The 25,283-nt window shown below is 48.2% G+C and overlaps 1 protein-coding gene across 1 annotated transcript in view; it reads right to left on the bottom strand.

The window, feature by feature from the left end:
- Positions 1–12,037: 12,037 nt before the first annotated feature.
- LOC143504967 (roundabout homolog 1-like) overlaps positions 12,038–25,283 on the bottom strand; it is a 34,528-nt gene continuing 21,282 nt past the window's right edge. Inside the window, 12 exon segments of the mRNA XM_076996076.1 lie at positions 12,038–13,219; positions 13,625–13,836; positions 13,937–14,152; positions 15,767–15,937; positions 16,167–16,479; positions 16,481–16,679; positions 17,874–18,110; positions 18,225–18,360; positions 20,106–20,219; positions 21,224–21,565; positions 22,849–23,003; positions 23,952–23,994. Of these exon segments, the coding sequence (XP_076852191.1) occupies positions 13,205–13,219; positions 13,625–13,836; positions 13,937–14,152; positions 15,767–15,937; positions 16,167–16,479; positions 16,481–16,679; positions 17,874–18,110; positions 18,225–18,360; positions 20,106–20,219; positions 21,224–21,565; positions 22,849–23,003; positions 23,952–23,994 (2,153 nt within the window). The 3' untranslated portion in view covers positions 12,038–13,204.

Genomic DNA, 25,283 nt, shown 5'->3' with positions numbered 1-25,283 from the left:
TACTATGTGTGCCAAAAAGGTCTGGCTGACTCATTTTCCTTGGGAACATATTAAATTAGTTAAAGGGTTATAATTAATGTAGTGACAATAACGATAATTTGGGTATGCTCTTAATAGAGCACAAGAAATCTGTTAATAGGGCAATTTAATCATGGCTATCTTATTAGGGGATCTGAAAACATTTAGGTGTGGCAATGGATTTGAATTCTGGGTCAAACAGCCATATTCAGAAGCATCTGTAATAGATAAAGTTGACAGACGCAGTGCTGAGAGACACTAGCTAAGACTGCACATGCACAGTTGTGCCATTGAACCTTTATGGGGAGGGAGCCCAGTGTAAATCTACAGTGGGCGAACCCATCAGAGACGTGCACTTCACTGCAGGCTTACGCAGATTAACATATTCTCATGGTTACGATAACAAAGCGGGCCGACGTTAAAGAGTATGGCGGGTTTATAAGTAAACGTCCTCGACGATGGTTAACTGAGACATGCGAAGGTGAAAGATCTTCCCCAGATCCTCAGCTGAGGGCCTAAAGTTCATCATCAGGTGCAGGAGAAGTGTGTCGGAGAAGGAGTGTCTAAACGGTCCTGGCTCTGGCTGGCATTGGCCTTCTCCACCCTTTGGCATGAACTGATGGTATTGAAAGAGTTGCTTGCTTGGTACCATCCAGCATATCATACTGTTGCTGGGCTACAACTGCTCGGCACTTTTGCCCATTGGAAGTTGAGGTGTAGAGCTACGGCCTGATGTTCATATAGAGGCGAATCTGAGCTGGTTATGGGATCCAGGGACACATACTGACAGTGCCATACAGAACAAGGGCCCTACAATGACTCACAGGTATTCCTGATTAGATAGGAGGAAGACAGCCTGCACACACATGCTCCCTTTAATCATTCAGTGCCCCAGATCTGGGGAGACAGCCCCAAAGATACAGACAGACGCTGACAGCCCAAGAGAGTGGATATTGCAGAAAGCTCTATGTTAAATCTCTCTCTCCCTTTCACTTCTATTTCAGATAAATGCACATACTCAATAATCATTTTTTTGTCTTAGTTCTTATGAAGGTTTTCCGTATATTGTTGAAAAAACAATTAAACAAATTGAATTCATTTTTGGAGGACGGTACTTGCCTGACGTTTTATCAAGTTCATATATCAGATTCATCCATGGATGGCAGCTAGATAATAGAAAAGTAATGAAAACTGTAACTCTAATATTAGAAAGTGGTTGTTACAGGGTGCTCAGAGTTCTCTTGTATCATCCATTAGTATCTCTCATTTTTACGTTCGTCTTTGCACACTCATGATGGAGTTTCACCTCTTTCACCGATTCTCGGTTCCATTTCTAATCTCAGTTATTCGAGTCCTTGTTCTGCCTTTATCTTTGCCAGGGCCCTGGTCAGTCAGCCGGTCCCACTGAGCTCTGCTGGTTCCCACTTTGTTCTATTTGAACAGTCCATTCAAGAAACTGCCGCCGTCTTTTGTATATCCTCAGCTGAGCAGTTATTGAGCTCTTGATGTGGGATGACATGGGAAACCAGTGCAACAAGAATATGAGTGTTTGACTCAGATCAATCTCAGATCACAAACGTGACCATTTCAAGTAAAGAGGGACTAGAGCTTAAGTGGCAATGACCAGGTCGTGAGATCTGCTGGACTGGATTAAGGGATACTGTACTCGTGACATGCCTCGAGGGCTACAGGAGGCATCATCTAATGAGTATCTGTTAATCAAGCTCTAATTGTTTGAGCATGATGGTTAGTGACCCGACTAATGGGAATTGCCCTGATTAACGATGTGTGTTTACACACAGTAGGAGATGCTACCCAAAATCACAAGTCACTGATTCATTAATTTATTCATTCATTAAAATGATGCAACGAGGAAAGAAGAAAAAAAACAGTGACAAAAGGGCATGAATGTACTGTTTATTTGTCGAAAGATGTTTGGGAGTAAATGAATATTCAAAGAATGTAGCTTTTACTACCTGAATGCTTATTATATGCATACATTATTGATGGTGACACAGGTTTTGCAATTGATATGAACATCAATACAAGGATACAAAATCTAAATCTGTGCTTAAAATTCATGTATTTATATGGTCTCAATTTCCACTTGTGTAAGGATTAATCTTGAAATATAAAATATAAAACAAACGATTTTTTAGGTTTAGACCTACAGGCTGCTGTGATGATGGTTCCAGTGTCATGTTATCATTGCTGGCCATTTTTCTGAGTATAAAAAAGTGAGAAGTGTTATATGTGTGGTTAATAGAAAGTCTGCAGCAGCCTAATAAATTGTGGTCTCCCAACCTATTAAAAGGGGCACATTCTGATTTCCTGACAGTAACCTGAAACATACCCAAACACTGGAAAAACTTGTTTCTTGTGCCCTTTGTGAAACCAACCATTCCCTTGAGGGGGAAAAAAAAATCTTTGCAATAAATCAGATTTTTATAGTGGTCTGAAAGTGCAATTCACTTTAACAAACCAAAAACACAACAGCAAATCAGAAAATGCATCAGCAAAACTGAAAGCTCAACTGCAAATACGAAAACAACAACAAATTATGGAACCACCACATGTCAAAAATTATACAAAAACACCTGAAATGGTACACCAAGAGCAGAAACACGCCAGTATAAACAAAAATCCAGTCAACATGAATAATGTCCTTCATAAATTCCACAAAAACATGCTACTTGTGACAACTGATTCAGAATCCCCCCCTTCCCCTGTGAAGAGCACTTTCAAAGCAAAAAAATAAAGCATACAAGTAGTGAAAATACTTGTGCAAATAAGACGCATATCCACACACACACACACACACACACACACACACACACACAGGCGAACATATGTTGTTGAGCGGGGGGGTGGCAAACGTAACACTCGTGACGGAGTGTTTTTTCAATAGCCCTGAAATAAATGCTCCGTTTTTTTTTTTTGGTCCGTATCCAGTTAATCTGGAATGAGATTGGGTCCGGACAGGACTGCGTTCGGGTCCGGATCTGGACAGCTGTCCGCCAGTTGAGTACCCCTGCTCTAGGCCTACATTAATGCTCACTGTACGTCTCTTGGATGGTTCATTTGGAGTGGCGAACCACTTCTAGCATAACAGTGATACTGATGTGTGCAAAACTGCCAGCAACTTTTTAGATCCAATTACTGAACGTTGCCATATTCAGACCCCTCAGGCGCAGTGGTACCCCCACAGAACCGCTGATAGTGACACCATCACAGTCACATGTGTGGAGTTCGCTTAGAGGTGATGGCCATGCTAAGAATGGCCTGCCACCCAACAATATCCAACAGGAGACTCTAAAATTACCCAGAATTCTGGTTTACGGCCGATATCACAATTGGTCGTGTTGCTTCCGAATGCATGCTTGCAGGATTCATACAGCAGAATCCATTTTAATTTCCAACCAGTTTTTTATTTCCAGTTATTGGAATTAATCATAACGGGTAAGAATCAGCTTATACAGCAGAAGTGGACAATCTGGTGAGATGGTGTTGCTTGAACTGGTTGCTACGGTATTCAGTAATAGAGTAATGGAGACACGCCAGAAAGAGTGTGCTGCATATTATAGAGGATCTTTCATGGGCCACCACTCTTGTAGTGAAAAGGGCACAACAGATAGAGCCTTCTTCACTACAGAGGGCACAGCAGATAGGGCCCTCTTCACTACAGAGGGCACAACAGATAGGGCCCTCTTCACTACAGAGGGCACAACAGATAGGGCCCTCTTCACTACAGAGGGCACAACAGATAGGGCCCTCTTCACTACAGAGGGCACAACAGATAGGGCCTTCTTCACTACAGAGGGCACAGCAGATAGGGCCTTCTTCACTACAGAGGGCACAGCAGATAGGGCCTTCTTCACTACAGAGGGCACAGCAGATAGGGCCTTCTTCACTACAGAGGGCACAGCAGATAGGGCCTTCTTCACTACAGAGGGCACAGCAGATAGGGCCTTCTTCACTACAGAGGGCACAGCAGATAGGGCCTTCTTCACTACAGAGGGCACAGCAGATAGGGCCTTCTTCACTACAGAGGGCACAGCAGATAGGGCCTTCTTCACTACAGAGGGCACAGCAGATAGGGCCTTCTTCACTACAGAGGGCACAGCAGATAGGGCCCTCTTCACTACAGAGGGCACAGCAGATAGGGCCCTCTTCACTACAGAGGGCACAGCAGATAGGGCCTTCTTCACTACAGAGGGCACAGCAGATAGGGCCCTCTTCACTACAGAGGGCACAACAGATAGGGCCCTCTTCACTACAGAGGGCACAACAGATAGGGCCCTCTTCACTACAGAGGGCACTACAGATAGGGCCCTCTTCACTACAGAGGGCACTACAGATAGGGCCCTCTTCACTACAGAGGGCACTACAGATAGGGCCCTCTTCACTACAGAGGGCACTACAGATAGGGCCCTCTTCACTACAGAGGGCACTACAGATAGGGCCTTCTTCACTACAGAGGGCACTACAGATAGGGCCTTCTTCACTACAGAGGGCACAGCAGATAGGGCCTTCTTCACTACAGAGGGCACAGCAGATAGGGCCTTCTTCACTACAGAGGGCACAACAGATAGGGCCCTCTTCACTACAGAGGACACAACAGATAGGGCCCTCTTCACTACAGAGGGCACAACAGATAGGGCCCTCTTCACTACAGAGGGCACAACAGACTGTACTTTCAGAGTGAACTTTGTAAACTCATTCTGCCCAAACAGGTCTGGTGACCTTCTCTCGCTGCATGACAAAGCATGGTGGCAGACTGCATCACAGTGTGTTATGGCAGCTCCACTGCTTCTGGTCACGGGGCTCTTCAAGAGCCTCAGCAACAACGCTGAGAACATAGCTGGACTCCAGCTGCCAACCCTAGAGGCAGTGCGGAGGTTTCACGTCAACTTTGAGGGCAGACAACACCCCTCACACCACCCAGCCTAACACATTACTCTAGTGTGAGTAGGAATTACCCCCCTCACACACACACACGCCTAGAAGACATATACCGAACACACACTCCCTACGGAAACCAATGCAGAAATTCCACTCTCCCCTGCCTGTTATCATCTGGCAAACACTTCAGGACCATCTATTTCCAGACATCAGACTACAAAACCGTTTTTCTATCCACAGTCAGTCAAACTACTAAACAAGACTGACATGCACGTGTGTGTCTGCACATTTATTGGTAAAAACGTGGGTATTTGATGTGGTATACCATCTTAATGTATAGAGCACTTCCAGGCCAATTATTTTCTGAAAATAATTACAATAAAGCGACCTTTTGTTTTACCCGAACTTTAAAAAAGTTGCTTTTCAAACTGCTGCATTTTTTTCAACATCATTTAGCATATAGGCCTACCTCAGATGAGGTCCATGCAACATACCTTGGTGCTCTGAGAAGCGTCCATTCTCGAGGCCTACTGCACAGGGCCCGGTCGCATCTCTCGCGCCTCGGAAGACTGTCGCCGTCATTGTTAATTTTAGAGACACCTTGGCGCGTGACAAGTCTTCTTTGCACGAGGGTGTTGGCTTTGTTGCATACGACTCCTGCGATGATTTGTGTCACTGAAGCAGCAAATTAACACGAGGAGACGGTAACGCACTAAGAACCGCGAAGGGCAGGAGCTGTAAGCTTTTAATCCGCCCGTTCTCGGATCTACTCATCAGCTCTTACAGTTGTAGATGGATCACCTTCGTTCTTCGCCTCGTGTCCTCTTCACTTCTCTCCTCTCATTCGTTCGTTCCCACTTTCCTGTAATTCTAACTAGCATGTCTGTTAAATAGTTTGTTAAAATGGATTAACAACCCCACACAGCCTAAATTTAACTACTGAAACGCTTTGGTGCCACTGTAGAAAAGACTCCAAACATCTCGCACCGTTTCCTTTGAAGGTTTCTTGTTTGCATCCATCCGTTCCTAGTCATTTACCTCCCGGTTTCTTGATCTCAGTTTGAATCACAGCGTGTGTTTAACTGCGGAAGGCAATTAGCTTTCCCCTCGCAGTCATGTTCATTTCCTCATCTCCGACACGGTATTTCCTATTAAGCCCACTAAGCGTTTGACTATGAACATTATATATATATATATATATATATATATATATATATATATATATATATATATATATATATATATATATATATATATACATACATACGTGTCTAATGAAGCCATTTGGAAGCGAACAGAAAGAGGTATTGTTCCAATCTCCGTGCCAACATAGCCCCCAGAGGAGCGAAAATCACATCTCGCTAAGAACCAATTTACGTTATACTGGCCGGTTTCTTTCACGCTTGACTTACTCGCAGAGCACGAACAGATTTCTACGCTCCACGTGTGCACGCGGTTACTAATTAAACACACCAACCGGGGAAAAGAAGGTGTGGGGACGCAACGTTTGTAATACACCGAACACTGGGCACCCAGCTTTTACTGGGACTGTGTAATATTTATCACAGCTGAAGAAAATTAAGAGGATACCTCTGTATTATATCATATTTGTGTCGATGTTGCATGTGTATAGTAAATATGAAACATTCACATATTCCATAAGCGTCTGCAGGTGTGTGTTGACATAGCCATCAAGCTTTAACGTATTTCTATATAGCATACATTAACTCATGAGCCCTTTTACCCTAAAGCACCGATCACTCAACATATTTTTTAGGTAATGTAAACAATGAATCTCATACATTATTCGCCCACAAGGGATCCGAAAACTTCCGAGCACACAGCCGTGTGTCTCCTCTTTCGCTTGGCCAGCTTGCCGTTCCCTGCTCCATCCTAATGAAGACAGATTCATCCAATCTATTCCCTGACACCGGCACAAGCCCGGCCCGTGCCTCGACGCTGCGTGTGTCATCCCCTCTTCCTCCCGAACTCTTTCACTCGCACAGGACGGGTCGCGACGGTGCACCTCGAGAGCAAGAGTGAAAAGGGCAGAGGATTTGTCACCCCCCCCCCCCCCCCCCCCCTCCTCACCACCACCAAGGCCCCGGCACAGAAACAATATCATTAATCTCCTGACATTTCAATATTGTATTAACCTTTCCAGTGGAAAATCAGGCAGCTCATTAGTCTAGTAAAGGCAGATGGGAGCATAATAATCAATAGTACACGCTTCCAACAGGACCTCGACTTACACTGCAGTCTGCAGATGCACTTGTCTTGCAGTTGATATGATAAGAGAGTGCCTTAACTAATTACACGCGCGCGGAGAGGATGGAGAGCTATTCGATGCGGTGAAAGGCGCCGGAGAAGGCGCCACTTCATCACGGGAGACTCCAGCTAAGCGGAACAGTTGCCGGAGACGGTCAGAGCCACAGTCGGGCTGATGAAGCAGGAATGCGGGACAGCACTGAGAGGATGCCGTGGCTCAAACGTCAGGCCTTAAGGAACACACGCAGTGGGTTTGGTTTGGCCCACCTGGTTTTATGCCCCTCAGAACTCCCTAAAACATCCACGATGAAACACTGAGTCAGTCTTAGGGTAGCTCTATGCTCTAGGAACGTTCTGCCAATAGCTGACCTGTTTCTCGCAGTGTAATACCTAAGACCTGTAAAAAGCGATGCTGTCACCACCAAAACGTACACGTGTGTTTATTCAGCTCTCAGAGCCAGTGTCCTGTAACACACTTTCGGCACATCCTGATTAAGGCCTTAAGAAAACACACAAGACAGCTAATCCATTTCAAGCCTGTTGACAGTATTACGTTTAGCAAATGGATGCTTTGCAGCCCAAGTGCTCGTGTGTGTGTGTGTGTGTGGTTTCTGTCAGAAAGACAACAAAAGAGAAATGTGTGTGTGTGTGTGTGTGTGTTAGAGAGAGAGAGAGAGAGAGAGAAGGAAAGTAAAATTCTGCAGTAGCCCCTCCTCCGTTTGAGGTTCTGCTGTCTGTTCACCCGTATCCTAACCTCTCATCCATCATCATGGACCCAGCATGCCCCATTCAGAGCGCCTCTCTTCAGTACGTCATCCCACTATGAAAACACGCCAGTGTAGTTCTATTATGCGCTCACGGCCAGCTTCAAATGCTGTTTACACCGGGTCCATCCTCATAGGGCTTTAGCTTGATAATTGCCGGTGTCAAGGTCTTTTAGAATGCAATGGACACAAAGCTCCGCTACTAAAGACTTTGATTGTGTGTTTACCCTGCGAGGTCCTTTTGTGTGGCATTGCAGAATGACAAATATTTGGAGGGGGTTGGGGGGGGGAGGGGGAGGGTTGCTATGAACATGTTCACTGGTCCTAGTCCATATGATTATACATGGGAAATTATTATACAAGAAAGAGGCTGAATAAATGAAGGAATAAATGAACGAACGAATGAATACATTAATTGGAGTGGACAAAATTATGACAACGCCACATTAAATCTGATTTAATTTGAAGTAATGAAATCACTATTAGAAAGGCAGCTACATGAGTTGCTCATATCGGCTCCCGTGCCAAATTGCATATGTGTCACCTGCAGAAGTCTTGACAACTGGCAACTTAATATTAACATTCCCAGAGCAACATGGCTCCACAAGTAGTGAGATGAATCCAGAGAGGACCAGTAACGAAACGTACGTGGCTCGCAAACACTGCAGAATGAGATTATCTGGGGATTTCTGGACGGGGATTTCAATTGCATACGAGATCACAATAACATAACACGTGAGCTAATGTAACAACAAAGCTGGATCTTTGCCCGTTGAAAGTGAATATTCCTACATCTGGAGATGTTTGCATTTGGAAAAATCCAGGGGACACCTCTGACCCACATCGTCTGTCGCCAGTTGTGAAACATTGATAGTGAACCCGTAATGGTAGAGACTTTTGGTTCTATTATTGATCCTCATAGCTGTTTGGGCTGGTTGGGGTACTTTATGGCACAGTGTGCTAAAATTTCCATGCACACTGCACACTCGCCTTAAGGCATTCAAGAGTGCTTTCATGAAGGCCAACGTGAATTCAAATGGCGTCCCTGACCTTCCCAGTGGTCAGATATCATCATTGCATCTGTATGGAGAGTTCAGGAAAGAACAGATTTTCAGCTCTTTCATTCCTCTAAGGGATAGGAGTCTTATTCCTGAAGAACTACACACCATTCAAAATAATAAAGGACTTGGTTGGCATCATTCCTAAAATACTGATGCTGCTCTGAATGCAAATTGTTGTCTTATTCCCCATTAGAATTTAGCTATTAAGGGTGTAATTGTGTTAAAAGATGCAAGATCGCTTGGGCCTTGTGTAATAACAAAGAAATGTGCAGAATTGTCTTCTTCTGAGTAATCTCAGCCATGCCAAACACCATGTCGCAGTAACATACATGCACCACGTAGCATAGAAAACCCAACACGTTTTTTTTTTGCAATGCAAAGAATCTATATTCCCAAATCCATTGACTATTTCCCCACAAATATTCTGCTCAACAGCAAATAAATGATTTGTGCTTGGGTAAAAGTTCACCTGTTCCACCTTGACGGCTGACATTCAAGCTCATGGAAACCCCATTAAAGTATATCGACATTGGGTTGTCAGCTCTTTAAATTACACCTCCATACAGGCAAGATAATCTTCTGAGTAAGAGATTAATTTCCCTCCTGATAGAACTGAACTACTTTGTCAGCATTTGTTGACAACCACTGTGTGCATTTATTCACAAAGTGCAGAGCCGTCGATGGGGGAGATGAGCAACTTACTGTCAGTCTGTGCTGATTTGGCTCGTTACAGTGTCCCACTTCTGGCACGCAGGATCCGTTCATAAATTTGGCTAAGCGTCCCACTGACAACAGGCCGTGCCGAGAGATGAGACTTTCCGTCGTAATTGATGAGAAGGAATTAGAAAGATGAAAAATGGTCTGTAAGTCATGAGGGGGGAGGAGAGGGCCTGCACCTGCCTGCGTACTGAGCAGAGAAGGCAGTGAGAAAAACCATCTCTCCTCTGGAGCCAGACCCCATCTCTTCTCCTCTCTTGGGCCGGACCCCATCTCTTCTCTGGGGCCAGACCCCATCTCCCGTCTTTGGCTAATGAATCCATGGCACTAAATTTAGATAGAGTGGACTGAATGTCCCAGTTGCTAAATGCACATACCTTAAATGACTTCAGAGATGTTAAAACGATAGAGGTCTATTCCAAGCTTTAATTAAAAGAAGAAAGAGGGAGAATGAGAATATTACGTCATGTTCAATTTGACAAATACCTTCACTGGGAATGTGTGGGAATTTGCCCGTACAGCTTAATTTTATGACAACCTGTCCCCGGCGTTTCCTGTCAGTGCTGTGAGGGAGGAGAGGTCGCGTGTCACTGAGGCCCAGGAGAGGCTGGGCAGGACATGGTCTGCCGGTCCAGGGTGAGAAGCAACAGGAGCCGCCTGCCCCGCGGACGACGTGTGCCGTCTCCTCAGGGAGAGAGCACCGTCGCGGGGGGCTGCGTGAGCTGACAGTCTGCAGCTGCTCCTCTTAATTACCTCCACGTCTGGGGGTGAGTCTAATCAAAGCGGTTTGTGTGAGGCGGAGACACTACACACATTTTACAACAAAGGCAATTAGGTGGAGGTCCCCCCTCCCTCCCCCCTCCCCAACAGGTAATACAGGTATCTTGTCTTGAGCGGGACACTGTCTTGCGAAAGACTTGTGAAGTATTTATATATGCGGAGACACTGAGATACAATGGTGCTGAAAGGGATGCGGTAATTAAACAAAAAAGTATGCAACGTTTCATTTTGTTTCTCAGCCACTCAATCAAGTTAATTTCTCATACTGCGTTGCTATGATTGATTACCCAGCCTTCCTGTTTCTCAGATGGACTGAAGACGTCTCCTCTGCATGGCCTGATTTCACAGGTACGGGCAGGTAAACCTTAATAGCCATGTATTATAAATGGTTACTGAACTCTCTACCATTCATATTCCAGACATCATGAGAACCCAGTGTGAGAGCGAGTCTAGAAGCTTTAATCACTTGCAACTCGTGGCAAAGCTAATGCATAACTCGGCTCATTAAAATGATCGATGGAGGTGGGGAGCAGGTGTGTGTGTGTGTGTGTGTGTGGTGTGTGGGGGGTATCTCTCATTCTGAATTTGTTCTCATTTAGAGGGCTGCTTATTAGGGCAACACCTGGGGGGTAAAACCATTTTGTTTCCAGACAAAACCAAGATGGCGAATTTGCCCGGGGAATGTGAATGAAACCGAGATTTCTAAAAGCATGTCGCAGTACCAACTGTTGAGTTCTGAACTGTGATATTGGTACAAAATTTGGGTTAATTTCTTCATAAATGTTGACTTTCATTTTCGGTCGGTCACAACAGTGCGAGTTCAGTGATTTATGTAGCTTCACAGTCTCCTCTCAGATAAGGACGGTGATTTTAATTTTAGATAACAAATGTCTCTTCCTCCCAGCTGCTATGAGGATATGAAGACATAAAGGTCTTTATAAAAATCTACACTGTGAATGTACATCTGTAAGTGCTCCGTTTTAACATTTAACTGTTCCATTATAGTAACCTTGGGGGGGTGTCGCTAAGTGTTGTCGTGTTGGCGTTTTGGCTGAAACGGTTGCCATTTTCAGTATGACCTTTGAGATAGCCATGGCTCAAATGAATTTCGTATTAAAATATGAAAATAGCCATATCATTAAGTTTATAGGTATATATACAATGGCTTTCCATTACGCGAATGATATGAATGACCATAACCGTAATGTAATCTGCTGGACCGATTCGTTCTTGTCCTATGATGTATAGGTTTATTATTCTGCATGTCCTTGGGTTATTTGTGTATCCATCCTTTTCTGCAGTCAGGCAACACAATGCATTAAACATCGATATTCTCCTTCTAACGTCTCGTTGTGTCTTCTGTCTCTTCATGCCAGGTGAAACTAAAGGTTACAAGAAAATAAACTATGTAGTAAATCTGCTTAAGACAGCAAAATGAAAACATACAGATTCCCTTCTTCTCTCGCTTATTTCTCAATGTATCCAAGCAAATATGATGTAGCAGGTAATAACAACCAAACACAGAAATCTTCCTTATTTTTGTTTATTTTTTTCTTCGTTTTTTGTATGCTTTTTTTGCTTTAAGAAACAAATGTTTGCAGATGCCCTACGAGTAAACGCTTGCCTCCTCTCGTCTCTGATTGGCTCACAGCTAGCCAATCATGCTTCTTCCAGATTCTCTAGGCACCACCCACTGTCTAATTTCTCAAGTCTTCTTAAGTGCATAAGTAGGAGAAAAATATCAATGTAATAAACGAAGACGCACTGAGAGAACAATGCATCATTTTCCAAAACTCGGGATGGGGGCTGGAGAGAGAATCCGTCAGAGCAGCGGAGAGAGGAGAAGAGGGTGTGGTTCATTCACTCCTGTGTAAACAGTTTATGCTCTTTCACCTACGCTGTCAGGGGTAATGAGACCTTTTGTCTTACAGTACCTGTTCATCTCATGTAGGACAGAACGGTTAATCAATAGCATGGTTCAAAATAAAGTTTAGTGATTGTGCTTTTAAAACCAAAGTCAAACAAATACCAACAAACATTGACAAACGACAAAAAATAACAGTGCATTACAAAAAAAAGAAAAAAAAGAAAACAGAAACACAACAAATAAACAAAAACCAGCCCAAACACATCTCAACTGTGGCACTTTTCCTGGGACAGATTAAATGGCATGACAATTTACAACCAGGATGGATGTGATAAAAACATTATCTTTACTGGTATAATAAAATTTTGAAATTATTCAAATAAGCCAAGGAAGACAAATTTAAAGTACCACACAGATTATAAAAGACAATTAGGCATGTATACAGGTTTATTTACAGGTAAGTCTGTCCTTTTAGCTTGTTGCTAATCTTATTAACAGTAATGCTGGGCTTGTTCCAGACTCCAGTGAGCAGAGTTGTACTCACCAACTGGAGTAGATATTTACTCCATATTGCAATGAACCAAAACAAACAACGAATGCTATGACTGCTTTCAACCTTTGAAGTCACCATCTTTTTTTTTCAGTTTGTTTTTGTGTTTTAAAATGAACATTAAATGCACAATTAAAGAAACTAACAGTTGGTCAGTCTTCAGGATGTGACGTAATCCTATGTGGGCAGTTATGACAGACAAGAAATAGTTGAGATGGTTAAAACTGAAGGTGGTTATTAGAACAGAGTCCAGACTGACAGCAGTTTCATGTGCGTTTCAGCTCTGCACCATCTGAGAAAAAAGAACACAGATCACATCAGATCACATCCTTCAAACTGATCCACAGATCCCATCAGATCACATCCTTCAAACTGATCCACAGATCCCATCAGATCACATCCTTCAAACTGATCCACAGATCCCATCAGATCACATCCTTCAAACTGATCCACAGATCACATCAGATCACATCCTTCAAACTGATCCACAGATCCCATTTTTACATTCAGATCCTATTTTTCAAACTAAACTGTTACATTCACTGATCTCATCGTTCAAATTGTTATTTTCACTTTTTGACTTCACAGAGGCTAAAATGCAACATGTTTATGGTTCAGTTATGAGGCTAAAAACACACGTCTGTCCTGGAAACTTCTACCACAACAAACGAGGAGGTGCAGGAGGAGCAGTTCATACCTCCAGTTCCTCCTCTCCTGGCTGGAAGGCTCCTGCGGTGTTCAGGCCCATCTCTGGAGGGTTCCTGCGACTCCCTGGGGGCACCTCTCCTCTCCGCCGGCCCCCAGAACCCCGGGAGGACACGGAGCCGGACGAGCTGGGCTCCCTGTCCCCGCGTGGACTGTGGACGGCTGGGAAGGACGGACGGCTGTAGGGCAGGATGTCCTCTGGACCTGGGAGACAGACGCAGAGTCAGTACGGACCTCCACGTCCTCAGCTAATAAGATCTCGCACATGCTGCGACATGCTCTCGGCGGGGCTCGGATCCGGTACCTGGGTGCTGCCGAACCTTGACGCTCGCGTTTGGGTCTTGCTTGTGGACTTTGCCCGCTCTCGGACCCCTCTGCCTGTCCTGGGCGTCCCGTCGCTCCGACGAGCTGGTCCGGGCCTCCGGGGCTTCCCTGGGCCCCGCTTCCCTGGGCCCCGCCTTGGCCGGGTGGGTGGGGGACTTGAGCAGCGCGGGGGGTGGGATGGGCGGAGGTGGCAGTTCTGTGCGGGGAGAGTGGAGGAAGAGGAGGGTGTCTTAACCTCTGCTTCAAAAGCAGCGTGTGTGTTTGTGCCTGCACGTGTGTGTAACGGTCGCCCGCATCCGAGTTTGCATTCCTGGCGGAGTTTGGCGACGCCACTGTTGACATGCCAGGGTGCCCTTCACAGGCCGAGTGTGGCCGTCTGTTATTGTGACACAGGCTCTCATTTGTCTAGCACCTGCGAGGTGAGAGCGAATCACAGCTGTGCCTCGGCTCCTGCAGCCCCGCCCCCCGCAGATGAGCACAGAGAGGAATTCCACACTGAGCCCTCTTCCATTGTCATTTTTTTATTGGAGTGATACCTATTTGCTTCTTGAAGTGCTGAGCTGGGGATGTTTGCTCGATTCTGAGACATTTCTCTCAACAACTCCAAGCCTGAACCTCATTCTGAACACATCAGCAGGTCCGCTTGCTTTTCTTTTGTTTCATTGGTCCGTGGCGTTTCTGTCTTCCAATCAGGTCTCTCTGAATATCAGGACTGCCACGCCTATACCTTGAACTACCAAGGAGGGTGCACACACACAAGGCAGCGTCCAGAGAGCTTTTCAAATGTCTGCACAAACCCTGCATCATGAAGGCCATCTAGGAATCCCTAGACAACCCCCCCACCCCCAACCCCCCCACAACAACTGCCCTATTCTGCTGTCATCACGCTCCATGTCAGGTCGAGCGATGAAGTGTGCACGTTAGTGTGTGGAGTGTGTGTGTGTGTGTGTACAGGATGGAGTCCTGCTTTATACATGGCACAGTTCAACCACAGGGGATGGTAAATCTTTCCTACAATGCTTCCATAGCCAGATGGTAGTTAAAAAAATAATAAGGTTACAAAAAGGCTAAAATATGAACATGTCCAGTAAACATCCATTACAGTCAGTGTGTTCCAGCGTGCCTTCACCAGTTTATCACCACGGAAACAGGGCAGCTGAATGGGGATTATTATTATTATTGTATTCTCTCACAAAAAATTACACAAAAAATGATTACAGTCAATCCAGTACAGGCTTGTGGGTGGAGGGCGGGTGGATGGTGAGATTACAGCTGAGGTTGGGGGGTGGGGGTGTGTGTGTTTATGGGGGGTGGCATATTCGAGATGTCAGGCTGCTGGTTGTGTGTGTCTGACATTAAATCTCCATGTCAACATACAAGGACGAGCAACTCAATGATGAAGGCCAGCAGATGACTGTGGGTGCCCGCACAGCACAAGGACAACACACACACACACACACACACACACACACACACACAAGATGACCTTTCTGAATGCCCCTGAGAGCAGTGAGATGAGCAGAAAGATGCTTGACTAGCCCACTGAGGGTGTGGACGAGCTCATCTATAAGAGCACAGGGAACACCTGAACAGAAGCACCAGAACTCCTGGTCCAGTTTCATTATTGAGGGTGGAGGACGTGCACCATCCAACATCCACCCACCTGACAATCTCCCCCTCTCTCTCCCTCCCTCCTTCTCGCTCTACTCCCCCCCCCCCCAGTAGCTGACGGAGACGTGCGCTGCCTCTGTGTGTCGTGTGGGAGGAGCCGTCTGTGTAAGTGAGCGTGGTGGGCGGAGCCATCCGTTACCGTCTGTGTAGGGGGCGGGGTGTTGGCCTCGCTGGAAGCCTGCGTGGCCGGACGCCTGCTGCTTCTGTTTCCTCTGAGGTCTTCTCTGGGCCACCGCTGCGCTCATGTTGCTGTCCGTAGACAACGGACTCGCCGGGCGGTGGCTCAAAGGCACGTTTTGGTATTTTCGTGCTATGGATGGAAGGGGAAGAGGGATGAAGAAGTGAGAGGATTCTTTAATTAAAATGATATAACATCATTTAAAGATCCAGTTAATTATACGAAGACATCGGTCTTACTAGTCCAAGCGCAGAATTTAACACTACACGCCGTTACGAAGAGCAGAAAAAATGAAGTAACTATAAAAGATAAACCGCAGGACACAGAAAAGCCCGGAAAGTCCTGGGAAAGCCCGTGTCACCTGCAGGCACTGTCTGTTGCTGCTGACCCTTCCCGGCGTGCTTCGTCACGCGGAGGCCGGCGTACTCTGCGGCGGCCGCCACGGCCTGGGCGAAGTCGGCGTCGGTGAAGAAGGAGCCGTCGGAGGAGCTGAGCGCGCTGGATCGCCCCGACGAAGCGTTGTCCTCCTCGGACGCCGAGCCCCAGCCGTTGATCATGGAGCCCGTGACCGAGCTCTCCAGGTCGCAGGTGCTGGAGGCCGGCGTCTGCTCCAGGGCCCGCAGGTGCGCGCGGGGAGCCGCGGGTACCGGGAGGCTGGGTCGAGCCGGCACGCGCCTGACGCCTGTGCCGCTGCCGGTGGACGCGGGCCACCTCCGCGTCCGTCTCGTCTGCCCCATCCTCCTCTTCCTCCTCCTCCTCCTCGTCTTCCTCCTCCAGACCGTCCGTGTCTAGGCCCAGCGGGCTGGAGATGTAGCCGTAGGTGTGTGGGGGAGAGAGGGGACGCGGGGGGGCCGGGGGGCTCGTTAACTGCCGTCTGAGGGAGGGAGAGAGGGTCAGAGTTGTTGGGACTATACTAAAAACAAAGCAGAAACACAACATAAATAAGTACAAGAACAGTATGACAATTATACAATATAGTAGGGCTCTCAAGTTTTAAATTCATGCCAGAGTGTGAGAGTTGTTGACAGGGGGGTGGGGGGTGGCGAACGTTAAATGTTGAACGGGGGGGGTGGCGAACGTCAGTTGTTGAGCGGGGGGTGGGGGGGGGATTGTATACGTTGTATATCGCGATCGATCGCCAGTGGAGGGCGACATAGATATGGATCGGAGGTAAATAAACTAGATTTTTTTTCTCGCCGTGTAAAATCGGAGGTGTGGCGTGTGAAGACGGTCAAATGTGTGTGTCACACGCTCAATGCGTGAGACTTGAGAGCCCTGAATATAGAGATGAATCGGAATGAGATCTGAACAGTAATTAATAAAGCAGCTGTTTTAAGAAAATTGTCATTAGAAGACTTTAACTGAAACAGTGCCAGATATAAAGTTAGAGCATTTTAATTAAATAGAGCAGTTTGGTGCTACTTAAAATGTTTTTTATCTGTATAATTATTTTAAGAAGAAAATATTATTTACTCCCTACTTACACATATTCTTAAATGAAATTTTCTTGAAATGAAATATTTAAACATCCTTACTATAGTTACTACATAAAACTTGTAGCTAACAAGGTTAACAGTGACTAAAACCTAAAGGAAGCGATCAGTTATTTCATTTAGATAACGCTAACTCATGCTAGCGATTGTTATTAGCGACACTAATAGAGGACTTGGTGGGGGAGGGGATGCGGGGGAGGGGAGGTGGGATGAGGGGAGGCGGGGGAGGGGAGGTGGGATGAGGGGATGCGGGGGAGGGGAGGCGGGATGAGGGGAGGCGGGGGAGGGGAGGCGGGATGAGGGGAGGCGGGGGAGGGGAGGCGGGATGAGGGGAGGCGGGGAAGGGGAGGCGGGATGAGGGGAGGCGGGGGAGGGGAGGTGGGATGAGGGGAGGTGGGATGAGGGGATGCGGGGGAGGGGAGGTGGGATGAGGGGATGCGGGGGAGGGGAGGTGGGATGAGGGGAGGCGGGGGAGGGGAGGTGGGATGAGGGGAGGCGGGGGAGGAGAGGTGGGATGAGGGGAGGCGGGGGAGGGGAGGTGGGATGAGGGGAGGCGGGGGAGGGGAGGTGCCCACCTGCGCTCGTGTGGCCCGTCCAGGGCTTCCTGCAGCATGGGCTGCATCTCCTCCTGGGGGGATGGCGTGAGCGTGGCCGTCGACTGGTGGCTGTAGGACACTGCGGCGGGAGAGGAGGCGTTGCCCCTCACAGGAGGGGTGGGGCCCCGCTCCAGCTCCGCCTCTTCCTCCTCCAGCTCGTCAGGCTGCAGGTACATGCGGGACGGCGGGACGGGACACTGGAGGTCCGCGTCGTAGCTGGGAAACATCAGAGACACACGGCAGGACATCCATCAGGTCGTTCTGTTTCACGTGTGTGTGTGTGTGTGTGTGTGTGTGTGTGTGTGTGTGTGTGTGTGTGTGTTTGCCCACCTTTCGTCCATGGACAGGCTGTAGTCCTGACAGGACGGGGGGCTGATGGGGGGAGGGGGCAGGATGTCAGTCCAGTTCATTGTGCTCTGCTTGGGGACTTTATGGGTTCGTACCACTTTTTTCTGGCCTTGACTACCTGCTTGACAAACAGTGAGACGCACACACACACACACACACACACACACACACAAACACACACACACACACACAAACACAAACACACACACACACACTCCATCAGCACTATCAATATCCATCTCACTGCAAAAATTCATAAATAATTTGGTGGCAAATTAAAATGTATTACTAAACACTGGCTCGTTTTTCCAGAGCTTGATGCGGGTATGACAATTTTACACTCCAACACTAATGGCAGCCTCTCAATAATTTATACAGTGTAAAACGCTCAAACGCATTACTCCTCTATTTGTAATTAACGACCGACTCTCAGAGAAGGAGCCATTCTTCAAACCCAATACTCTCAGCTGCCAACAGAGGCAGGAAGAGAGGCAGAAGAACCAAGCAAACATCAGCGTCCAATCAGGAGCAAGTCGGCAGGACTCTGAGCCAATCGGGTGGAGGACGCCGCACATCAAAGCCTTCCCTTTAATTACCTGATCTTCGGATACAATATAAAAATAGATAGGACGCATTACGGCGGCCGCATCGCGTGCTCCGCGGAATGGCGCCCATTTGTCCTTGTCCTACGACAAACACCGTAGCTCTGACAACATTACCCCCCCCCCCCCCCACCTGCCCTTTTATGATGGAAGATGAAAGACAGGGGTAATTAATGGCTGTGGGGTGCGTTGAGAAAGAAGGAGAGGTGACCCCCCCCCCCCTCCCCCCTTCCCCAGAACGAACCCGAGCCACGAACCGCGGCACCGCCCCGGTGGTCCGGCGGGAGCGACGGCCTTAGCGCTTCAGCTGAGGCGTAGCGATGCCTGCTGAGATGATCCAGGTCTGCACACCTGATGGAGTGAAGGCTCACGCGTCCCATTCATTCTGCTCACGCCGTAACGCTCTACTCCGCCTGCCCGTGTTCCGCCGTGATTTCTCGCCGGGGAAAGGCAATTTGAAGGTGTCAAGTTCTGAATATGATTTATAGGTCTTTAGAACATGCTGGGTTTCAAATGGGACTTACAGGTTGGTGTGATAAAAAAAAAAAAGAAATCTACGTGCTTAGTAATAGTAATAATAATGGCACCAAAAAACAATTAAAATCTAAATGGAAACTAGAGGCTTGGTAATAAGATGAGTCTCTGTGGGCAACTACTTATACACACTCATCTACACATCTTGTGATCCTGGCCACTAGAATTAGAGGTTTACTCAGAATACTGCTGGGTGGGTATCTAAACCCTGGTTCTGTCCCAACATGGCTGTATTATTCATAGGTCCAGTTTACATACACCTACTTCATAGTCGCAGCGCTGGGCTATCCAGCCTTGGTTCAGTCAGTGTTACGTACCGAGACGTTAACTCTGTACAACCATCTCTCGATGCACGACCCGTTCTTTGCTTGCGTGCGTAAATTCTTATGCGTCCACTATCGCCGAATTCATAAGCATCTATTTTGCGTTTTTGAACGCCTTTACGGTGCACGTGTAAGCCCTTGTAAACACGTGTAAACACTCGCTGTGGTCGATCCCAGGTCAGTCCGACAGGGCTAATAAAGGCTGACAGGATGCAGCCTTCGTGCACAGTCAGACCGCCGACCTTAGAGGATAACAGAAGAGGATTCGAAGATCTGACCGTAAAACGTGCCGGAGCTCATTGGGTCCAGCCGCAGACGAGGTGAGCGCAGTAAAGCTATAGGTCGGGGGATCGGACTTCCTACAGCGCCCTTCTGTGTTCAACCCGCGGGCCTCGGCTTCTTACCGGACGTGCTGCTGCCCCGGTCGGAGCTGCTGTAGGTGCCGGCGGGCGGGGGCTCGGGACACTGGTTGTAGGGGATGGTGGCAGGCATCCCACTCTCTCCACCTCTGTAGTGGTCTGGGGGTTTACATGAAGAACTCCATCAGCTCCAACATAGGGACGGTGTTTTCAAATGCATGCGTGTGTAACACAAATACATGAGCGCAGAACAAAGCTGATTTCAGTGCAGTGCAGTTGTGTCGTATTTGGAAAGTTCGTCCGTGCAGAGTAATCCAAGGATAAAGGGAGATTAGTGCAACGTATCCCAGCATGAAAAGAAAAAAAAAACCCCGAAACATACAGGTAAACCAGTAGAAGCATGACTGCAAACTGACTTTTAAGTGACTGGTTGCAATTGTCCTTTGAAAACAGTGTGAAATATCATACCAACATGCTGTTAGACACATGCAAAATGCTTGTCGCTACGAAAGCCGAAAAAGAAAACACTTGTCTTTCTAAACGTGTAAGAACGGGAGGCAAAGAAAGACTCCCATAAAACCTCCCAGCTCTGGTTACGTTCTATTGTACCGAGACGGTAATTTCAAACCAGTGGCTTTACCCAGTTCAAAGGACAGCTGATAGCTAAGAGCAGGTTCATTTTTTCACCACCGTTTTTAAAACAGCGAGACAATGAACACAAACGCAGAGAAACACCGTGCGCTGAGCTCATGGTTGGGCTACTGCCGCTCGTAACCGGAGAAGAGGGTGTGTGTGTGTGTGTGCGTGAAGGAGAGAGAGAACAGGGAGACGGTCCAAAACAGAAAGCCAGATGCGGAAAGTGAAAGGAGCAAGATGTGAAGAAGTGAAGGTGTCTGTAGGAGACGGTTTCTGTGGTCCGCACGGGCCGGCACGTCCGGACCAGAGCGCTGACGCAGCTCCAGACATTCATGGGGATACAGTGACGGTATTCTTCTGTGAAATGCCGTGAGTCATCAATCTTACTGGAAACGGCCCTTAGGCACGAACAAAGCAGCTATCGTGCGTCTGCACCCACGCAAACCTCTGGATCGCTAAGTTAAGCCAAATAAAAGACACCGTTAGCCACCGGGGGGCGCCAACGCCCCCTCCAACTCCACACTCACCCTTGTTCAGCTTGTTCTGCTCCATGATGTTGTACTGCAGCTGCGAGGTCACTTCCTGCTTCTGAGGGCCGCCCAGGACGCCCTTCCAGGCCTGCTTCTCGCCGAGGTCGCCACAGACGCCCGTACCGAGGTGGCCGCCGTGATTGGCCGCCAGGCCGGCCTGAATGAGCTGCGTGGTGGCGTAGGGCGTGGGCCGGCCGTCCTTCAGGTTGGGGCTGTTGAAGGTCTTCATCTCGCCCAGCTTGCCGGTGAGATCCACGTCGCTGTACAGGCCCGAGTCGGACGCCAGCAGGTTGCTGGGTTTGGTGTCCAGCTGGCTGGCGTAGCTGGCGATGCAGTCAGCTGTGTGGCGGGACAGGAGGGGACAGGTCTGGCTAACGGCCTTCCAGAGTCGTGTGTGTGAGGACATGTGGACTTTATCTGATCACAGCTTCACGAATTAACGTTGAAATTTATGTTCAGGTTTTCTGCGTGCCAGGTATGATATATATATGTTTATATTTATGTCCGAACTGACCTACATTAGGTGGGCACTGAGAATACAACATCTGTACATCCTATTATGATCTATTAAATATGATAATCAGTGTGAAGGGCTGAATCTCTGCGGTGGATAGTGAATCTCCACCAGTGTGGAGTTCTTTGGAACCCACACCTGTTACTGGAGAACCGGACTCTCTACTACATCCCTACAGATCCGTCAAAAACAGCTTCCTTCCGGCAAACCCGACCCCCCCCACATTCATAAAATATTCAAATCGTCCATGCAGTCTAATCCTGATTGGAAAGCAGTGGGGTTGTCAGGGGAAACCAAGACCCTGGGGCCGTCCACCCAAAGCCTCTGAGGCAGCGCACACCCCAGGCGTGCGGCCGGAGGGGTGTGGCTTGGGCATGCGGCCTTGCCATTGGTCACTCTTCCTCTCGCTTGAGAGAGGTGAGCGGGGCACATGGTGGTGTTAGCAGCGACACACACACACACACACACACTTCACAACCAGCGTGCAAGGCAGGCATGCAGGCAATACGGTGAGGTATTTATATAAGTGCAGCTTGTGTGTCATAATTCTGAATGTGTGTGTGTGTGTGAGCTGGGACAACCCAGCTCTCTTTTTCCTGTGAAGTCACTGCTGACACCCGCAAAAAAAAACCCCCAACACCTGGAGGTGCTTCATCAGTCTTCCTCCACCCTGCCCTAGTGGAACCTACTTCTGCTCCATCAGCACCCACCATCACGTATGGAGGTGCTCTCCTAGGGGCTCTCTCTCTCCCTCCCTCCCTCCCTCTCTCCCTGACCTCTGCAAGTGCTTCCTGTTTCCTAAATAAGCACTTAGGGGGAATTGCATTTAGGGGCTATAACAACGATATGGAAATCAGTGGGCCAATTTGATTATCTGGCAGAGTAGAGCCCATAAGACCTTTACTCACTGCTTAGAACAGCCCATCAGCAGATCTCTCTCACGCGCGCACACACACACACACACACACACACACACACACACACACACACACACACACACACACACACACACACACACACACACACACACACACACACACACACACACACACACACACACACACACACACACACACACACACACACACACACACACACACACACTCACCAGGGCGGCTGTAGGTGGCCAGGTTGCTATCACTGTTGCCGTTGCTGGAGGTGCAGCAGTTGATGCTACACTCGTTCTGGCTGGTGCAGTTGTTGGGCCACGTGTCTGCCAGCCAGGGCTGAGTGGCTGACTCACCGATGTTCAGTAGACCAGGCCTACACACACGCGCACACACACACACACGCACACACACACACGCACACGCACACGCAGAGGGAACACCACCCTGCTTATGAAGGCACGTCAATACACTTCATTATCATTAGAAGAAATCACTGTTTAAATCCATTCAAGGCTGTAAGGGCTTCTGTAGGTATTTCTGGTAAATCACAGAGTATTTTCTCCTGCACTTGTTATCCCTCAAACAAAATTGTGTTTTTAGAGCTCAAAGCTATAGCAGCTCTCTCTCTCACTCTGTTATACAGGTTCTCTGCTCAATATTCTGTCACTGCTGGCTGTTTTCAGGACACAGCTGATCCTGGTTCAGCCCACAGCTGGGCCACACACGTCAGAAGCACTCTGCCCCAGTCACAGTGAAACACCACCGACCAGAAGAATTACAGAGCGGACATGACACAAAGACGCCACTCGACCAGAAAGTCTGACACAAGGTCAAAGAGAGAGAGAGACTGACAGAGACAGTGAAGGTCTGATCTACAGCGACATTCATCAAAGATGTGGAGCCAGGACTTTAAAGTCAGCGTTCAGTGCTAGGAGACCGCTGCCAACCCCATGGTTGATGAGAAACACCCCCCCCCCCCCCTCCCCACCAGCGGAGCAGAACACGACTTATCTGATGCCCCCTCCCAAACACCGCAGCCTCACTGGTGTGTGCGGTGCACTGGCACTGGTTGCAGTGGCCGTGATGACACAGCACAGACTGATGAGGAAATACAGCTCATTTTTGCAGACAAAAGGCAGACAAGAGGCCCATGAAGGGAGGCCATGAGCTTTTGTCTCAGTGTTCTGTCAGCTTCATGGAACAGGGCGTGCATTCTCCATCGCTGCGGCTGAAAACATCACTGCAAAGCCAATATTGCCCCCTAGTGCCCCAAAGAAGCAATTACACTGAACCACCTATCGGCGATGGTTTCATAACTTACCTCCCAGCACTGCTGACAGCCTCCCCTCCCCTTTGATAGGAAACTGCAGAAGAAAGCAAACATCAATAACAGCAAAAGCCATAAGGGCACGTGTATATTATGCATACATAACAACAGATGGCGCTCACGCTCCCAACACTGATGAACTCGAGACAGACCAACAGGCACATTAAAGCCTCCCATGCCTGTCATGCTGGTTTACTAAGAGACATTTTGTGCTGTATACTATGAAAAATACATAAATGTGTGTGTATGTTTGTGTGTGTGTGTGTGTGTGTGTGTGTATACACAAGTGCCTTGGCCGCCCCACGACTGTGGGCTTGAAGTGGGCCACTCTCGCCGAGAGTTCTCCCTCTCCACCGTGGCTCGCAGAGATAAACTCCGCCTCTCATCCCAGTGCCACTAGTCCTTGGCCAGAGATAAACTCCGCCTCTCATCCCAGTGCCACTAACCCTTGGCCAGAGATAAACTCCGCCTCTCATCCCAGTGCCACTAACCCTTGGCCGGAGTGCGGCCTGCGGTTGCTCTGACCTTCCCTGACTCCACTCCACTCGCTAGCACGCTCATGCACGCTCCTGCATCGATAACCTCCTCAATCACACTCGTACGCCGACACATTTTGGCCCGAAACACTGAAGTGTCTAGCAGTGACACCCTCCATTTTTAGATGCATGAACCCTGATTGGAGAGGCGGTGCTGGGGTGGTTAGCGTTCACGGATCCTCTCATGGATACATTGAGCTCCACTCGATGTTAAGCAGGTTGTCACCGATAGCAATCACGCCTCACACCCACTCACACGGAGGGAAGCACGAGAATCGCACACCATTCCAACCTTCACCGCCACCTTCTTACACTCTCTTATAATCAGAAACGGAGGTAACAAAATGATCACTCTGCCACAAACACCATGGCGGTGTGTGTTGGGCCCTGGAGGTTGGCGTGGAAACGCTAGCACGTTGCTTCGCTGCTCTGGAAAACCCACCCTGGCCACAGCCACTCTCCGAGCTCTCTAATTGGGCCGTGTGAGTTCTGGTGTCTGGTGGCCGGCCCCCGGGAGAGGCCCTGAGCAGCAGGCTGCTTTGAACCGCTCTGTGTGGGTCTAACAGGCTCCTCTTTAGTGGAGTGGCTCTTTGGCTGTAGGCACAAAGGTTTGGCAGCCTTGTGGAGGCTGCAGTGCCCTTTTCTTGTGGAGAGCTGTATTTTTAACCAGGGAGCGTGCTGGCCGAGCTAGGCCTGCTCTGCTATCATTGGCCGTGTCTCCACCGCGTGGAGTTTGACTGGCCGACACCCACACATGCGTTGGAAGCAAAGTGGACAGAATGTAGATAAA

This window comes from Brachyhypopomus gauderio, unplaced genomic scaffold (genome assembly GCF_052324685.1).
Source record: "Brachyhypopomus gauderio isolate BG-103 unplaced genomic scaffold, BGAUD_0.2 sc354, whole genome shotgun sequence".
Classification (NCBI taxonomy): domain Eukaryota; kingdom Metazoa; phylum Chordata; class Actinopteri; order Gymnotiformes; family Hypopomidae; genus Brachyhypopomus; species Brachyhypopomus gauderio.
The sequence above is the reverse complement of the archived record's forward strand: the minus strand, read 5'-3'. Positions and strand labels throughout refer to the sequence as shown.